Raw genomic sequence first — 19,515 nt, 5'->3', positions numbered from 1 at the left:
CCTGCCCGTTTCCTGACAGGTTGCACGTTGAACAGGCAGGACGTCCGGCTCACGCTGCACTACGAAAAGGGCTTTACTATTACAAGGGAGCCAGCTGACCAGACAGGGGGCGCTGTTCTCTTCAGGTACCCCTACGAGAAGCTCAAAATGTCTGCCGACGATGGAATACGCAATCTTTACCTTGACTTTGCTGGTCCAGAGGGAGAAATGGTGAGTTCAGAAGAGGGTAATTTTTTTTTTACAGCTTTACTTCTAGAGGACAGCTGAGTGTTTAGAAAATGTTGTGTATTTTTATCTTAATATTGTTTTTTTTATATGCCTGAAAAATCAGTAGCTTAATGTAAAATTAGGGCTGCACCAATATGAACCTTTTTGTCTACATCGCTATCCAATATTGATACGGTTGGTGTTCCAACCAAGTCGCTTTTCCTAAGAAAGTCAGAAAAGCCTCTAATATTCTGACAACACACTGCTGGAAATGTAAATGGCTCTGTTCTCAGTTTGTAACGATAAAAATATGACTGCACATTCGTTAAACTCGTGTCTCGCTCATGCCGCATTATGAGTGCGCTAAAGTGCTAGGCTAATGTTAGCATGTTCAATGGGTTTTGATGCCTCTTGTTGATAATTTGACTTGGAGTATATTTTAAAGCAGTTTTAGTTATTGTAGCATGACTGCTCTTTCCTGTGAATGTCATTTTAAGATGTGAAAAACACTTTCAGTGTCAGAGGAATGTCTGGATTTTACATGATTAAAATATGCAACACAGCTGTGCAACAACAAAATAGGACAAAATAGTGCAAAAACCTTCCACACAACTCACTCATGATGAATCAACGAAACCTCACAGGACGCCAAATAAAGAAGTAAATTCACGAAGCGTTGTTTGTTTTATTTACAAAGCCTTAAAAATATTTAAACAAAGACCAAAAATATAACATAATTCCACTGAAAATTAGCAATGACCTAAATTTGGCTGAAAATATATTTTTTTTTTTATATCCAAACGGGTAACATTATCTGATTTATTCTAACCCAATAAACAATACTACAGTTGCTGTCAGAAACGTTAATTTATGCTTTGCAGATACACAGATCAGCGCTGGGCTCTTCTGAACTCTCCTGTCATGTTTCCACTGCTTTGTTTACAATAACGCATCAGATTTGAATAACACTTCACATCCCTCGCTCTGTTTTTGCGCGTCTCTGTAGAAAAAGACTTTGCTTAGACAGAAGCGGTGACTGATTTATAACTGCTTTGTGTGGCCTTTGGTCCAAAGCAAACATTCGAAGACTGAGTTTTCGGCTGTGTGTTTTAAAATTTCTCTCGCCCTCTCTGAACTCACACTTTGTCTTTACAGTATTTTCTCCTATTGCTTTAATTTTCTTCATCCGTTACAAATGAAACATCCCAGGCTCGTCTCTTTCATGGTTGCTTGGTAATCTTGTATGCAAACCGCAATTATAAAAATAAAACAAAGCTGTAGTAATAATCTCTGTGCGGTTCCTGTGAGTCGGTGACGAAGTGCTGAGAAAACGATGAAATGTTTGAACATCACCGTGATCTCACAAAAATCCAGTCGTTCTACAGAATAAACAACTTTAAGCTCAACAAAACATTTAACCCACAGACTAAACATTTCAGATTTGTTGGTCGACAGGGACTGTGATTCATTTCTCGGAGAACATCGAACATTTTCAGGAAGTTTGTTTCCTCTCTTGTTCTTTTGTGATAAGAAACAGACTGAACTTTGCGTAAAAATAACCAACCATGTGTCCCGCATTACATTAAATGATTTTATTTATTCTAATATGTTGTACAAATATTTATTTTGTTTTGAATGATCAGTAACATCTAAAAAATTTTTTTATTTTTTTTGTGAAGGCAAGAAAACAAATAATGGTTTTCTCAGTTTTAAGATTTTCAAATTATTACTGGTTTAAAAAATAAAACAATAAATGAACTACATAGTTTTTCTGTTGTTTTTCTATAACTTGTCATTTGAATAATAATAAAAAAATCTGTTTTGTTCTAATACACCAATAAAACGTAGAACTTGAAATCTTTGTTTTAAAATTGAACAAAAAATGTTGACATGTAAAAAATTATAATTTTCTTGCTAACTTAGTTACTTCCTTTCAGAGCAGATAACCGATTAATGAAGTCACGTCGTACCTTCACATCCTTGTCTTCATTTGTCCCATCTGTTCCGCGCTATTGTCCTTTTGTTTTTAAACGTCTTACTCACTGCCTTCCTTCCTCCTTCCTCCCTGCAGGTGTTCGACCTCCACTCGGGTCCAAAGCCGGTGGTCTTCGTCCTCCACTCCTTCCTGTCAGCCAAGCTCACCCGCATGGGCCTTCTGACGTGAACTAGCCGACTCGCTTCAGCACAGACGGAAGGATTTACATTTTACAGCCGATTTTTTTTTTTTTTTTATTATTTTATTTCCTCCCCCCTCCCCACTTTCTCGACTCATGGTTGAGGTTAGGCCTGCCGGCGGCGCTGCAGGGAAAGTTTAAAGCACGAGTCGTTTTGTTGATTGTCTCAGAAATGTGCCTTCTGGCTCCCACCCTACCCCCCCTCTCCCCTCTCAGCCTCTCGTAATCATCTGCGCTGCAAAGTTGGTGTAAAAGGAAGGAGCGTTTCGCTTCGGGTCGGGAGGATTAAGGAAGCTACATCAACGTGCAAAAAAGCAAGAGTTGATAAAATCTCTCCACATTCCACAGAGCAAAGTTTAAACCTGGCTGTGGTGGGCTGACGTAAGAGACCGCAGCACTCTATGAGTTTTACTGAAAAACCTCAGTCAGGAGGGCTTTTGTAGATACAAAACACAGAGTTGAGCACAAACTGATTTTTTTTTTTTTTTTTTTTTCCCCTGTTTTTACTCTGCCTATCATTCCATTACAGCCTTCCCATGCAGCTGGGCTCTTTTTAACGCGTGTTTGTCTTTGTGTCGGCCCGTGCTAGGAAGGTGTTTGAGTCACGATGCAGTCAAACAGTGTGACTCCATACTACAAGCTGGAGACGGTGTGTCCGCACGTTATCCCTAACTACTGTTTGTAATCAGGATCGCCAGCTGTGCCTTTTTAACTTGTAGTCAAAGACACTCTTTATAAGGTTTCCTTTTATACTCCACGATATAAGAGCTTTGATCATGCACAAGCAATAGTGTTACTCTGATAGTGTAAACCATGTTACTGTGTTTTATAAGTGTGTATCTTTCCCATGAAAGCATGACTCTCTGATCAACCATCAGACGATAAGTTACTTTCTCTTCCAGCTGCAACTCTCCGTTTTCCCCATTCTGTTTTATCCAAGTTGCTTAAAATTACCTCTTCTTTTTTTTCCCCCTCCTTCTCTACTACAACTTCTGCAGCGAGTTACGGTATAAAGACTTGTCCGACCTGCATGCCATCACGCTACAGAAATATGAATGTATTTCAAGAGCCGCTTCCTTAAACCTATTTTAAACTTTTCTTTACTTTTCCCTCGACAGAGATCATCCAAACAAGCTCTCTTATTTTGTCGAAGTGGCAAAAGATTTTGACAAGCTTGTCGCACGAAAAATGTTGGCCACGTTTCACACCACCAACTGCGAAATTCACAGATTTTCCATCAAGACAAAAAATATATATACCTTTAAAAGTAGTAGTTTTCAGGATGAATCACCTCAAAAGTTTGTGAAAATGTCAATTGTTCAACCTTACATTGGAAATAATTGAAACTACAACCTTGTTGCTGATTATTAATATATTCAAATCAGGCTTATCCCTAAGTAACATCAGTTTTAAAAGTGTGTTTTCAAATACAACAAAAAGTCATCATATCAACAAAAGCTCATTTTACTGTCTTTGTGTAATTGTAAAAAGGACACGTTTCTCTCAAATGAACTGTTTAAAAGATAAATGATTTTTATTGCTCTCATCAAAACAAGAGAAAAACAGAAACTGATCTTAACTGTAAATTTACTTAAAATACATTGCTAGTCTGTTATGTGATTTTGAAATATAACATACTGCTTTACTTATGTTATATAGACCATATAAAGTTACCTAACCTGACAAGTGGGAGTTTTTCCAGAGTTTATCATTCATGCTAAGCTAGGCTAGTTCAACTAGAAGTTTAGCTTTTAGCAGGACCTTTTATTTGATCAAAGCCATGAACGTTTCAAAAGACTTTTACTCCGTTTTGTAATTTAAATTTGAATAATTTCCACAAAAAAAAAAAAAAACATTTAAAAGTTCTTATTAAAAATCTCAGTAAAAAGATAATGTAGCATCAGTCAAGCTATTACTCGACTGAATGCTAGCTGAACCTAGCTTTGAGCAGATTTTAAACTTAAACTAGTCCCTGGTCCAGGTGAGTTTAATTTGGGTATCATAGTCCTCAACTTAAAATGTTGATAAAATTAGGACAATATGACATATAACACGATATTAAAACAATCTAGACTTGAGCAGCATGCTCTGAATAAAGCTCTGTCACCATTTATATACAACTGTTGATGTCTAAAGGCTTTGTGGTCTTTTAGTCTGTAAATTAGGATAAATAAGGGCATGCTAAAGACGGTGAGATGTGGAAACGAGCTTCATCAATGGTGCCAAGGTGTACAAATTTAGTATGATTATCATTTACACACAGGCATCATCTGGGACTGGTTCATGTTTCTGAAGTTCCCCCTCAGTGAAGCCTCAGTTCTTTTAGACCTCGGACAATGTCCCTTTGTGTCCACCGACTGCACCGCAGGAAAACAAGACCAACCTCTCTGTTCTCAGAACAAGGTCTGTCCGGCCTGACTGACCTCCGTACTTTAGAAAAACAACATTTTTAGAAAGTGAAGACACATTTCTGTCCAGTTCCTTTTTTAAACTTATTTTAGCCCTCATTCAAAAGAAGTTAACGTTAACGGTGCTTAAACAGAAGTAGACTCTACTTCCCTTATTCCACTCGGCATAAATGAATTCCTGCTACATTGTTGAGCGTACGGTAAAGATTGTTCTTGAGGCTGTTGATGTTACGTCTGCTTATGTAGCTATGACCTTATAATTATGTTAATTTACTCAATAAGCTTCAGGTTTTCCTGTTTTAAATTGATGCACTCATCTGGCAAACCCCTTTAAACCTTTGAATGTACACTTTAACCTTCTTCCTCTCTTTTTTTCTTCTTATGAAATCACGGCGTTCCTGTCTATGCAAATTAACGCTTCAAAGAAAGGGTTTTATCAAACCAAAGGTATTATCTGTGGCAGCTTGCGTCCTACACAATCATAAGACTGAAAAATGACAGTGCTGCTGCAACAACTTGTCATATGCAAAGTATTTTAGATACCCTTCCAAAATACAGTATACAATGTACAATACCAATGTAGTTACTTTAAGTGTAAATATCAATAAAACTGTAAATTGAATGTTTTTGTCTTGTTTTCTTGTGGTTTTTGATTTCACTTTGTAATTAGAGTTCATTTTAGACTTTAGTTGTAATTGGAGTTCATTTTACTTTAGTTGAACACAAACGTAATAGTAAAGGTGGAACGGGCTTCCTAACTAGAAGCCCTCCTTGTGGGAGGTTGCTCATACGTACACGGTACAGCTTTTCTAAAGTTTTCAGATCACTTGAAGGTTTTCACATTTAAAAAGTATGTTATTCCACATAATGGACTGTGGCAAAATTCAAACTTCTCATGAGCTGCTTTCTTATTTATGCTCTCCTTGCTCTGCCTGTTTGCACCACCCAGACATTTCCCATCGGAAACTCGTGAGGGGTGACCTTCCCTCCATCCAGGTCTTGTGCAGGTCAAAGGTCAGGAATAGGTTAGCTAACATTAATGGGGACCCCACACATCCTGGACACAAACTGTTTAAAAACAGACCAGAAAGGGGGCTGTTTCTTCCCCACCCATGAACCCAGATTGATGCCATGCAAATTTTCGCCAATGAAATCTGGTCTTACCTTTTGTGAAAATAGTGCATATATATTTTATATTTCAGATGTCCGAGAGCAAAACAGAGCTGAGGTCAAATACCTTTTTTTGTGTGCACAAGGCTGGCAAATAAAGATGATTCTGTTTTTCTTAGTGCGGCACAGGAGGTTCCTGCACAAAGATTGGATAAAACCTGGAGCTTAAATGACAAAGTGATAATTCTACACTCGCATAACAGTACACTTTGGTAATTTCAGATTTAATGGCTTGTCCAAGGGATTTTACAAGATGTGGTGGAAGGAAGCTGTTCATGCGGCTGCCACATAGCTGTGCTGAAAAGCTGTTAACTCTAAAAGCCTTTAAAAATACTAAAACCCTGAAGAACATGCTTTACTCTAAATTTTGTTAGTGGACGATAAAAATGTATTACATTTGCACACTGCTAGATATTTAATGTATTACATTTTACGCATTAGATGTTTACCTTTTTTTTTTTTTGCTACTTTTTAAAATTATACATTTGTGTTTCTGTGGAGATCTTCGCTTTATGCTTTCCATGCAGCACAGACTGCTGCAGAAGATTTTTTTCTGTTAACAACCATCATTATCTTCAATAATTTTTTGAAGAATTTAAATTAACGAGTTACAACATTTAATTTCCCTTTGGGATTAATAAAGTATTTTTGAGTTGAAATTGAGTGTAATACCCAAAATTCGACGCTAGGTGGCAGTAACTTAACTGACCTTGGCAGCTATCAAGTTTGCTTTAATTAACCGGATCTAATGATTCCTTGGCTCCAAATTACCCATATATTACCAACATCTTTATCGTTGTTATTAGTGTGTAGATTAGCGCTAGTATTTTTTTTTCAACAAAATGTACATAATTGTCCAAAGATGTGTTTCTTTTAAGAAGAACTACCTCCGTTTGGAGGCTTTTCTGTAGTTCTTTGAAAACTTGAACCGGAAGCTTTTCTCGTGTCAACCAGCTTGTCTGAAGCTGCAGTGTTGTTGTTGCTAGCGCTTTAGCCGCTGCTCTGTTCTTGTCATGTCACTAACGGCCAGTTTATCGTAAACATACTGTCACAAACTAACATTTTTTTAAGGGTTCACCTTTGTGGAGGGATAAGAAGATAAAGCTGTGGCCGGGGAGCCGAAAAGTGAGATGAAATGACAACGTCAACACTACAGGTACGTTTCAATGTTAGCCAGTAGCGCTAGCAGAGCTAACCTTTTAGTTTAAACCAGCCTGGTTCTGTGCAATTAAAACAATGAACGTTTTTCTTCAAGCCTTTGTATTGGTTTATATCTTATTACTAAAACTATTTAGTATCGCCGGATGAATTCTAGATTTTAGTAGTCGATTTTACTTGATTCAAAACCAAGACAAAAGACTTAAATACTACACACCATAGACATAAATGCATGATTATGTCTATGCTGCTCACCTTCCATAATCATTTGAAGTATATATGTATTGCTGCAGGTGCTACCCAAAACTATTTATCATATACAGTAAATAAAATGGATTGTTTGTCTTTTAAGGTTCAGAGGTCACAAACTTTGTTCAACAGTTTTGCTTTTTTTTTGTCTTCTTCCTGCAACTATCAGACCACAAATCACAAATTTTGACATTTGTAAGCCATCTGTCAATAACCTGGAACCACAAAAAAGTTGCACAAATAAATTTCTTGTAGCAGAACAATATGAGTTCACATTACATTTCTCTTTAAGGGTAAATAAATGTGAGGTTTATCTTGCACAGCAAGAATTTCAGGGTTTGTTTTGGTAAAATTATGTCCAACATCTCTTTTTTTGTCCAACATAACCTTTAAGCAGAATAATTTCCCTGGTTTACAGAGAAAATGTCCAGTAAACGACAGTTGTGTCGATGACAAAGTCTTGCTGATGTCAGGGGATACTGGACAGACTGGTTTGTGACTGTAGCTCAAAACACCGCTTTGTACAACAAAGTCTACGTGGGATAAACGATGCTACAGAGGTTTGCTAAAACTGAACAGTCACTGCTTGCCTGAACAGTTACGAGGAGCCTTGAATTCAGCTACAACATTCAAGATGGCGCAGTCAGAATTTGATGTCAATGAAAGAAAACGTGTTTGGACAGAATCTCTGCTGTGTTTGTATTTAGCTGCCTTCTGGTCCTTTTGCCCCACCGTTACAGTTTTAACCTCAGATCTCCTCCTTCAGGTCTTTTTGGACTTACTTTGACATTTGATGCTGTAAGAGGACAGCGTCCAATTCTAGTCGTCATGACACAAGTGCTCTGTTTGTAACAGATTTATTCCCTTTGCGTAGCTTTTTCAACATGTGCGACATCAGGGAATGCAACACCTAGCAGTGAAGCTGGAAATATGTAAGACATGCAGGACTCCTGTCTTGGCTGACTCAAATTGGACATCTCGCGTAATATACTCATGGTCTAATGGGATTGTGGTTTGATCTGGAAGATAGTTTCTCATAATTTGTGAAAAGTTAACAAGGTCATAAAAAGGATTAGAGCCAAAGTGGAAATTGGGGATAATACGAAAAATCTTTTCAAACTTTAAATTGGAGAAGCAGGCTGAGATTCTAGGCTAACAGTTTGAACTCTCAGTCTATCCAGCATTCATCCTCTGAAATTGTATTTCCAAATCTGCTGCAGAAAGCGATTGATCTCGTCACCAAAGCCACAGAGGAGGACAAAGCGAAGAATTATGAGGAGGCTTTGCGATTGTACCAGCATGCTGTGGAATACTTCCTGCATGCCATCAAGTGTGAGTATTGCATCCCGTCAATTTGCCTGCCTCTGCGGGTGCCGTGTTCTTCACGTTGCTGTGTGATGGTCACTGTGTCCAGATGAGGCCCACAGCGACAAGGCCAAGGAGAGCATACGAGCCAAGTGCATGCAGTACCTGGACAGAGCAGAGAAACTCAAAGACTATCTGAAGAACAAAGACAAGCAGGGCAAGAAGCCCGTAAAGGAGGCACAGAGCAATGACAAGTACGTTGTTTCTCTCTTCTTAAAGCACCCAGAGTTCTCGGTGCCTTGCTGAAGTATTCACACCCCTGGAGCTTTTTCAGATTTTATTAAAATCCTGCAACAAAACTTCAGTGGAATTTGTTTGGATTTTATGTGATGTGCCAACACAGAGTAGCCGAAACCTGGGAAGTGAAAGGACAAAAGATACATGGTTTTTAAATTTACAGATGTGATGTAAATTTTTCATTTTTTATTGCCTCCCTCGGCTTATAAGGAAACACCTTTAGAAAAAAAACAGTTTCCAGCAGAGGTCAGGTAATTTGTAAGCAGAGTACATCTCTGTGTTATCAACTCTCATTATGAATGCAGCTGTTCTGTTTCTGGCCTCGGAGGTTTGTTAGAGAAAATTGGTAGACAAACGACATCATGAAGGCAGAGAAACTCAGCAGACAGGTCAGGGATGAAGATGTGGAGAAGTTAAAAGCTTTGACTTTCTCACAGAACTCTGAAAAACTGCCATCCCCATGTTAAAACATGCTGGTGGCAGCATTATGCTGTTGGGGATGCTTTTCTTCTGTGAAACCTGTTAGTGAGAAAATGGTTGGAGCTTATTCCCGGTCGATCCTGGAAGAAAATCTGTTTGAAACTGTGTTGGACTTTTGGTTTGTAGCAGAACCATGGCCCTAAACATAAAGCTGGTGTTGCAGTGGGATGCTTATTCATTTGCTAGAATGGCCTAGTCAAAGCCCAGACCGAAATTCAATTGAGAATCTGTGGCAAGACTTGAAAATCAATATTCACAAACGCTCTCTATCCAACATGACGAAGCTTAAATGGGGGGAAATCTGGGTATGGAAAGCCGTTTGAAACAAACCCGAAACACGGGATTCTGCAAAAATACAGACCCAGGGAGGCTGAATACAAATGCACTCAACACGTTTTAGATTTTTATCTGTTTGTACCGATTTCTTGTATTTAATGCACAGCTTTGTGTTTGTCTATCACATGAAAATCACAATAAGGTCAGTTAAAATTTGTGGCCGTGATCCGAGACGTGGAAAGCTTTGAGGCGATGTGAGCGAGGTGACGAGGTGCTGCAACTAACGCGGCTTTGACGTCATTTTACTTTCTGTTTGTTTTCAAGGAGCGACAGCGACAGTGAGGGAGAAAACCCAGAGAAGAAGAAACTGCAGGAGCAACTTATGGGTCAGTCGACTGGCAGAGATTTTTATCTACCATAGAAAAAAAAACAAACTGTGCATCTGACTATATTTATAAAGCAGCAACATCACCCCGATGGCATCTTTTGGCTCATCTTCCAAATCATGACTGATGTTTAATATTGGAGTTGTTGACTGAGCTGCCAGACTCTCATGCAGCTTTACTGATGCTAGTTTATGACAAGTTCTAGTTTTGTTACCCCATTTATCAGGATAAAAAAAATATTAAAATGTAGAAAATTCTCTACTGTTAGTTTCTTCGTGCTGATGGGCTTTTATTTGTTTTGTAGCGCCACGAACAAGCTGTGCATCGGATTTCTCATCTTTCTGAGGTCTGTTTGTGTTTTCCAGGTGCCATTGTGATGGAGAAGCCCAACGTAAGGTGGAACGACGTTGCTGGACTGGAGGGAGCAAAAGAAGCTTTGAAGGAAGCCGTTATCCTGCCCATCAAGTTCCCTCACCTCTTCACAGGTTTGATCTTCCCAACACTCGACTGTTTCTGTAGCAACCGATGTAACGCTTCAGTGGGTTAAAAAGCCCTCAAGCCTGGTTTGAAAGTTTTATTTCACTGCAGCGTCTCTTCTCTCTCAGGCAAGCGGACTCCGTGGAGAGGCATCCTTCTGTTCGGTCCTCCAGGGACGGGGAAGTCCTACCTGGCTAAGGCCGTGGCCACCGAGGCCAACAACTCCACCTTCTTCTCCGTGTCGTCCTCTGACCTCATGTCCAAGTGGCTGGGAGAGAGCGAGAAGTAAGTTTTGCATCGACGCAGCGTTACGAACATGGACGGATCCGCAGCAGCTGCAGATTGAATGTTTCTGTCCGTCTCCGTCAGGCTGGTGAAGAACCTGTTCGATCTGGCTCGTCAGCACAAACCTTCGATCATCTTCATCGACGAAGTGGACTCGCTGTGCGGCTCCCGGAACGAGAACGAGAGCGAGGCGGCGCGACGCATCAAGACAGAGTTTCTGGTCCAGATGCAAGGTCAGGAGCTGCGCCAGAAAAGATTACCCCTTGACATTTATTCAATGTTTAGTTTAAACATGAATCCTAGCTATTACGATAATAACATGTAGTCACCCAACAACAGAGCCTGTGTAGATGTTAACCACAACTTATTTTAGGTGTTGGCAACAATAACGATGGTATTTTGGTGCTTGGAGCCACCAACATCCCCTGGGTGCTGGACGCTGCCATTCGCAGAAGGTCAGAACATCATTACTTCCTAACTGTTAGCTTGGCTTCTGGTGGGCTTCTTGTACAGGTTTGTCACACTTGTAACCATTTTGGGTTATTAACAAAATATTTTTTAACCAGGATCACCCAACCAGACAGTTTCATGTTTGAACGCACGAGTAAAACGAGATGTAACTATGTAATTGTAGCAGAAAGCATAACTTCTATTAACTGAACTGGTATGTCTTTAAACACATGCAGGGATGTAAAATGCATCTACGATAACAAAAGTTGTACCTCTTAAAGGGAACACGCCTGTTTAACATGCTTGGGATCTGTAATTATAATAATCATTTTAAAGCTCTTTTGACATGTAAAGTGACGTATTTCTTTTATAATTCAACTGACAGACAAAACCTGTTAAAGGAAAATATCCTAAATAAAAAAAAAGTGAACTCACCCTCAGGCTTACACATTAACTGCAACACCAGGATGTAAATGATAAAATGGTGATGGTCGAGTTTTAAATGTTTAAAAACAGTATCTCCAAATATAAAGTGCAGTGGGCAACTGGAAAAAAAAAAAAAGCATTTCCTGCGAAAGTGCAGCTGAAAGCTGAATATTTTTAGTGACAATTGCAGAAGCATCTGACGTCAACGGCAGAAGACGTGCAGAGAAGTAAGAAATGGGCAGAAGCAGTAGAATAAAGCAAAATCCTGTAAAATGCAAATGGAAAAACTGCAGAAGAATGAAAAATTCCACCCAAGGAATATTAGAAATTCATTCTGCTTACGAAGCTAAACTGTAAAGGTCACATAAGCTAAAACTAGCAAAAATAATAATGGTAGCATCCACTCTATAGTGTGAAAAAACCAAGAAATGTAATGAGGAGAAACATTGAAAAAACAAAACAGTCTGCAATCTTCTTTCAAAGAAAAACTTTCTGCTTATCATAAGTTGGCTAAAGCATATATAGATTATGCTAATGGTTGTGGGTCACCATCATGTTTTTATAACATTATAGTGTGATAACAGCAAGGTGTGAGGTGTTAGCTACAATATTAGATGACATTCTGGAATTAGGGTCGGATTGGGAACCCTCAAAGCTAGTGGGCCAGTGGTTTTTTTTTTTTTTTTTTAAATTTTTAAGAGGAATTTTATAAAATCTGCATATGAACCATGAAATCTCGTTAAAGTCGTTCTCTGTGGGATCAGATTCGAGAAGAGGATCTACATCCCTCTCCCGGAGGAGCCGGCCCGAGCCCAGATGTTCCGACTTCACCTTGGCAACACGCCACACAGCCTGAGCGACGCCGACCTCCGCGAGCTCGCGCACAAAACGGATGGCTACTCGGGCGCCGACATCAGCATCATCGTCCGGGACGCGCTCATGCAGCCGGTCAGGAAAGTCCAGTCGGCTACTCACTTTAAAAAGGTACTAAGGCTCAGAAGCGGCGTGAACCGCCGACCTCCTGGATGTCATGTTTGATGTTTCAGATCTCTAATCTAGAGTTCAGGTTGAATGGTTTTCATTTCTGAAAAGGAGTCTCTGTTTTGTTTTGTTTTTTCTTACTTTCCCTGCAGGTTCGTGGTCCGTCCCGAAGCAACAACCAGGTGATGGTGGATGACCTGTTGACCCCGTGTTCCCCTGGAGATCCTGCAGCCATAGAGATGACCTGGCTGGATGTGCCTAGTGATAAGCTACTGGAGCCCATAGTTTGCATGGTGAGAGACGACGACGAAAAATATGTTTGAAACCTTGAAGTAAATCAATGTTTATCATCGACTTCTTTTGTTTTAGCTAAACTCACAGGCTTCCTGGACTATATTTATATCTGTGATTGATTTCCGAACCGTTTCTATTTAGATTTAGACAAGTAATCTGGATTATCGTCTCTTCTTTTATCTTGAGCCTTTATGGTTTTAAACAAAAGCTTTACATGTTAAAACAGGAAGAAATTCTGAGAAAACTTGGACCCTTTTGACCAGAAAATGGGCCCTTGCTGGTGGTTGTCATGGAGACAGGATGACCCTAAGACGCCACTCTTTACATTATTCTTCTATCGCCGTGCATGGTGGCAAAAATAAGCCTGGATTCCTGTTGTCATGCTCTATTTAAACTGCAAGGAGATCAAATTGATAACTAAGAGTTTTTAAAAACTGATGCACTTAAAAAATTACAATAGATTTTAAAATGAATAGGCAGGATTGCTAATAATTTAGCAACCACTAGGTTCTAAACAATTATCAGTAAATTAAACATCAGACACGAGTTTACTAAAAGAAATAAATTAACTTTGTAAGACACTTTAGACATGAAGTGACGTTAAGTAATGACCAATGATGAGTTTTCTGTATTAAATAAAAAATAAAATTTTTCAGATGTTCCAATTGAATCTGTCACCAAAAACTAAATGTTTATTATTATGGAATCAAGAAGAAATGGTCGTTTCAGTATTTTTTTTTTCTGTCAGTTTTTATGCAAAATTCTTATAAAAAAAAAACTACAACAGACATTTAAAAGTAACTTTAAACTTTGTTGCCTACCTTTCTTTATTTTCTGTTTTCACAGAAGAGGCTCTTTTCCACTAGGGGAATCATTTTGTCCTAAAATCTGAAAACAGAAATAGTTTTAGTTTCATTTTCGCAGCTTTAATAATAAAACATTTTGCTGTGGTTCCAGGTGAGTTTTATTTTGCAGCAGCTGGGAGTCGAAACATGCCTGACCCTTGATCCAGATAAATCACCAAGGTGAGATTTTGGAGCAGGAAGTGGCAGTGAATCATCATCATCTTCTTTGTCTTCCTCCTCTGCAGTCGGACATGTTGCGCTCTCTGTCCACCACGCGTCCCACAGTCAACACAGAGGACCTGTTGAAGGTGAAGAAGTTCACAGATGACTTTGGGATGGAGGGTTGAGGGATGCCGACCCCGGAGGCTCAGACCTGCTCCCAGTGACGCCACTCCTCTTCGTCCTCCTCCTCTTCCTCCCCCTCACCACTGCGTAGGCTTCCATCTCTCAGACTGGTCGACATCCTCCTGGTCTGACGTCTGTTAAATCAGGCCGCGATTACAGAACATCCGAAGGACGTTTTCCAAATGCCACATTAGACAAATCTGTGTGGTTTTTTTGTTTTTTGGTAGTTGGACAGTAGGTCTCATGTCTCTCGCCCTCATTTCTGATGATGTAACCCTGCAGAATCCTCACTACATGAACTCGGCTGCATTTTACGCTGGGAAACACTCCAAGTCCGCCCCCCTTCGCCCCGAGCCGACCCGCTCTACGACTGAAGGACTGTACGTTTTGTTGCCGTCGTGCACTTTGCTTTGGATCCACATGAAGGACCCTGATGACTGAAGGTGAAGCAGAAGTTTATCATTTCCACCAGGCATGCAAGCGTGTGAATGCATCTCAGTGTTTTTATTGTTAAACGTGCGTGTCTTAATGTTTCTGTTTAAATGTCAGGAGCCGGTTGTTCGCTTATTTAATGTCGAAGCGTGTCTGCCACGGGCCTGTAGCTGCAGGCCAGTAGCAATCTGACTGAAGAGATGTGCCAGACTGGGAGAAATACGCCTCTAGTTTTTATTGTTCCTAATCCCGGGGTGAAAAATTTAAAGATTTTCTGGTCTCCTTTTGTCACGTTGTAACAAATCAAAATATTTGAACGCTAAATTTAAAAAAACAAAACAAAAACGGTTAATTCGTTTTAGCTTTATCGATCATAATAATCATAATAAAAATTATTTTTCTGCAGATTGAATTTTTTTTTTTCCCATCTATTCTCATTTGACTTTATACCAGGAAAAAAGGAAAATCACTTTGAAATGTTGGCGTTTTGCCTGCAAAATGTCCCAATTCTTCAGTTTATCTGAATTAAGAGACGCACCGATCAGACTTTTTCTGGCCAATAGGAATTTCTGGTGGCACGTTTTCCGCCTTAAAGATTATACAGCAGAGTTGATGGAGGTCGTAGTTTTAAATTAGCGTTTCACAAATTCCATAAAATACGAGATTACATTTGAACCCAAATCTTCCACTTTTCTTTCTGTACCTTTTACACACACAGACTCGTCACACTGTGTTAGTTTTATTATAGGCTTCTGACAATAAACAGAAGAATGAGAGTCCACCCATTAACTCATTAAATATGGATAAACACAAAACGAAAGCCAGAGACTTTAAAGATAAAATCCCACCAGTGATTGCTTCCAACAGATGCCATAGCCGATATTGCAAAGACGATTTAAAATATCATGCAGCTCTACTTTGAATCCAACAGGAAAAGAAGGATTTTTCCGGAATTTAGGCATAAAATTATCATCTGATGAAGTTTTTACTTTACGCGTTAAGCAAGAAAGTTTCAGGATTTGACCTGCAGATCAATGGAGGAAAAGTGGGAAAATTCTGATTTATCTGAATGATTGAGGCATTTTGAGATCAAATGCAAAATTAATCTAATTTTGACAATTAAAATTTAAAGACTAGAAAAGAGAAATCTTTCATTTGTAAATAATCCGAAGCAGTCATTAGGTATTGTAGTTACTGCTTGGGGGCAACAAATGTCAATGTTTTAAAACTTTGGTTAAAACATTTAACTGCATCTCATTACAGCTGAACCAAAACCATCACTTGACTCTTAAAACCTTGTCGACGCCCATGAAGGAGACCCAGTCCGGCACATCTCTCAGATTCCCCTGCACACGTAGTGTTAACCTTATTTATGATGATTCGTCACCTCGGTAGAGAAACAGTATGTTTACACTTGAAGTATTACCTTTCTTACTGATTTAGCACCTTTGAAAGGCCTGATTTTTGTTTTTGGGAGAGAAATCCACACTAATTTTCCTTTGAGATGCTGTCTAGTTTTGTTTTCAGCCATCTTGGTTGTTAGGAGTGCAGCTGGACGTCTTCATCGACTGACATCAGGACTCCAGGCTCCGTGGGTTCTGGCTGAGCCATGAGACTCGTGGTGAATTGATAACTCAGTGCTACAGTAGTACGGCTCTGTGTTCGTCCAGGTACCTTCTGGTTCAGTGGGAGCTTAGTTAACAAAATCCCTCGTGTGGGGAAATAACCTGCTGCTGGCTGTGTAACCATTTCAACTAATTTAACCGGAGTTAATAAAAACTGACATTTCAAATGAAGCTGGTGTTGGTGTATTGTTTACACACACACACACAAAAAAATATTCAGGACTGGTTGAGTTTTTTGTAAATGTTTTTAATTTATATAGTATTTATAAAAGGTATGTTTAGGTAAAACAAAGATCTAATTAAAGTTTTTTTACACTGACATTTTTACTGAAACATGCAATACAAAAGGACACAACCCAGCAGGTTAGTATTTGTCCAGTCATTACAGCTCGGTGGTTTTTCAACCTGTAAAACTTTAATCATAAATGTACACTGTGCCCATCAAAGCACTACTGTTCATTATAGAGGCAGAATGCACCAAGGAAGAAAAACAAAGGCCTTTATACAAACAAAAACAATAAAAAGACATCTTTAAATATTTTCTTTAATTACCATGAAACACTTTACCAGGTTCTGATTTATTGTGAATTAATTAAAAATTAAAAATATTGGATCTAAACACTGAAAAATGTCACGAAATGTACCCGTTTGTGTTTAGGAAGCAAGTAAAAATGAAGAAAACAAAACAGAGTTATCTTGTCATGTTACACATCTGATAATTTAGCCCACTTCAGCTCTTTTGGTTTTGATCACGTCAACACTAACAAAGTTGGCTTTAAAACTGCGCGACGCATCGTTAGCAGTCTTATTTTCTCCCCCTGAACTTCGCCTCCAGTGTGACACCGCAGCTCCCCACCAGGGGGCAGTAATCATCCTCAGACCTTGCTGCTCTTCCTCCTCTTCGGCTGGCTCTCCGCCAGAGCAACGGCTCGCTTGTTTCGATGGTGCGGGAACGTCGGCATCAGCTCCGGCTCGCAGGCTGGAATAGAAGACAGGCCGCAGGGGTTAGCAGAGGTCAGAGGTCATTCACTAACTGCTGAATAATAAACTCACGCAGAGGTTTCTCTTTGAAGTAGGAGCTCTCCAGACAATCTTTGGCGGTCGCTCTGGGTCAGGAAAACAGAACCGCACTTAAATCTCGACCACACCGTGTTGTAGGAGTAATAATAATGATGATAATAGTAAATCCATGCGTGCTACCTGCGCTGTGGGTTGTACATGAAGAGCAAGTTGAGCAGTCTGTGTCCAGCATCAGACAGCCAGGTGAACTTGTTCTTCAGGTTGTTGTATGGCTGCTTCCTCAGGCTGTACTGACCGATGAGCGGCAGCTGAGAGAAACCCTGCACCAAACACGTCGTCTTTATTAAACACTGCAAGAGACGGAGTCTGAGAGAAAGAGCTACTTCTACAGATTTTAGAGCAACAAATACACATTTGCACTCAAAACGCTCACATCTTTTTAGAAATTTACAAGCGTTTTCTGGAAAATTTCTGAGCTTTTTGGTGTGCCTTTTTTTTTTCCCCTCCATCTACAATGGCCCTGAAATGTACTTCCACACTCAAAACGTTCACAGTTACACACATGCAGGTAATAACATCCATTTCCCTCCAAGTTACGTACCGAGTTGTGGCGTTGGATTATGGCTGGTAATGTGAAAGCGCTTTGAATGTGACAGAACAGCTGGATATAAAAATGCGTCACGTTTATAACAGGGATTCAACGAAGTTAAAATGATACCAGTATCTAACCATATCGAGTCACAGAACTCAAAGACGTCCGAGAGCGACGTCTGTATTTTTGCCTGACAGAAAAGTCAGATTACGAGATTAACTAGTCCTGTCAAGACAAAATGCAAAACCTGAGACTGACATATGAAAGGCCAGCTTTAAAAACAAAAAGACATTTTAAGGCCTAATTTCAGATCCATGAATTTAAGACTCTTTTAAGGCTTTTTGCTTCAGAATGAGTCGGCTGCACTTTTATTAGAGGCATATATTTTTTTTTTTTTCTGCGCCGTTCATCTCTGGAGGGTTCACCCTCCTGGACCAGAGCCTCACCGGCCAGATGTTCTCGTTGGGCGTCCCCAGCAGCTGCACTATCAGGTCTACCTGCTGGATCTCCGAGGTTCCGGGCAGCAGAGGTTTGTGGGCCAGCAGCTCGGCCAGGATACAGCCCACTGCCCTGCGAAGGAAACGTCACGTCCTGCTTCATCTTTTACAGTGATGTCAGAGCAGCTGGCGTCTCTACAACTCGAGTACCGACGTGGCACATAAAAACCTCAGCACAGCGTGAGAACACCTTTTCTGCTCCTTAGAAAACCAAACTTGCAAACTCGATGAGACCCGCTGGGATTTCTCACCACATGTCCAGAGCTGTAGTTTGAGTCTTCGTCCCCAGGAGGAGCTCCGGAGCGCGGTACCTGCGTGAAGGAGAGGACATGGTTGGACTGCAGACCTCAATGAGATAATGAAGCTGGATTACTGCAGAGGATTAACGGGGAAGAGTTTCCACTGAGGCAGCGCAAGCACAGCAACACGGGGGGGAATTTCCACGGCGCATCGCACACAGATCAACAGGGATCAAACAGAAGGAGACCCGATTATTCACCGCCGTCACTTTTGGACATCATCTTCAACAAGGAGGCTGAGTTACTCAGGAAGCTGGCTCTTGACTCAAGAAGCTGGCTCTTCTTGCATATTAATGGGAAGTTGAGTGGAAGGAAAACGATAGGTAAGATATACCTGAAAGTTCAAAAATATGTTCAATCCCTCGTGTGAGAATGTGAAGAGGATGATATGACAAAAAGGCCTGTAGTTCCTCTGGAGGAGCTGCTTCTCACGTGAAAGAATCTGTTTGACACGCAGCTCTCCACAAACCCTTTTTGATCAACATGGAAAACAATAAATAAACTTAACACTTCACATTCGCCTGAAAACACCATGGGAAGTGAAATCACTACGATTCTCTTCAGGAGGGACAGGGAAGCCGGTCAGAGTTGATGGAGATGAATGCAGAGAGAACACCCGTTTAAAAATGCAGAGGTTGCACTACAGCACAACAACAAGCCTAAACATCCAGCCAGAGCTACAATGGAACAGTTTAGATCAGGGGTCCCCAAACTTTTTCCTGCGAGGGCCACATAGCTGTTCCTTTCTCAGGTTGGGGGCCGGTCTTAGGGTTTTGGAGAAAGAAACCTTAGAAAATTCTTATCGGGGGGGGGGGGGGCATTTCGCCTTTTATTGAG

The 19,515-nt window shown here is 40.1% G+C and overlaps 2 protein-coding genes and 1 long non-coding RNA gene across 3 annotated transcripts; 2 read left to right on the top strand and 1 right to left on the bottom strand.

The window, feature by feature from the left end:
* Positions 1-3,324: 3,324 nt before the first annotated feature.
* Positions 3,325-5,414, top strand: LOC106942953 (uncharacterized). Its single transcript, XR_001423760.1, has 2 exons — positions 3,325-3,737; positions 3,780-5,414. It is a non-coding gene; the product is annotated as an uncharacterized LOC106942953 (long non-coding RNA).
* A 1,470-nt stretch (positions 5,415-6,884) lies between these two features.
* LOC106942951 (vacuolar protein sorting-associated protein 4A) lies at positions 6,885-16,441 on the top strand. The gene is made up of 11 exons (XM_015026305.1): positions 6,885-7,115; positions 8,587-8,698; positions 8,781-8,925; positions 10,049-10,110; positions 10,476-10,595; positions 10,716-10,872; positions 10,957-11,105; positions 11,246-11,327; positions 12,513-12,732; positions 12,882-13,022; positions 14,114-16,441. The coding sequence occupies exons 1-11, from the start codon at positions 7,095-7,097 to the stop codon at positions 14,213-14,215; spliced, it is 1,311 nt and encodes a 436-aa protein (XP_014881791.1). The 5' UTR covers positions 6,885-7,094; the 3' UTR covers positions 14,216-16,441.
* A 140-nt stretch (positions 16,442-16,581) lies between these two features.
* Positions 16,582-19,379, bottom strand: LOC106942952 (cyclin-dependent kinase 10-like). Its single transcript, XM_015026306.1, has 5 exons — positions 18,631-19,379; positions 18,329-18,452; positions 17,471-17,610; positions 17,324-17,376; positions 16,582-17,249 (listed from the first exon to the last, which is right to left on the bottom strand). Exons 1-5 carry the CDS (start codon positions 18,708-18,710, stop codon positions 17,146-17,148), a joined length of 501 nt encoding a protein of 166 aa, XP_014881792.1. The 5' UTR covers positions 18,711-19,379; the 3' UTR covers positions 16,582-17,145.
* Positions 19,380-19,515: the final 136 nt, after the last annotated feature.

Source organism: Poecilia latipinna, unplaced genomic scaffold (assembly GCF_001443285.1).
Source record: "Poecilia latipinna isolate Pla-1442-1.1 unplaced genomic scaffold, P_latipinna-1.0 Scaffold4716, whole genome shotgun sequence".
Taxonomy (NCBI): Eukaryota; Metazoa; Chordata; class Actinopteri; order Cyprinodontiformes; family Poeciliidae; genus Poecilia; species Poecilia latipinna.
The sequence above is the reverse complement of the archived record's forward strand: the minus strand, read 5'-3'. Positions and strand labels throughout refer to the sequence as shown.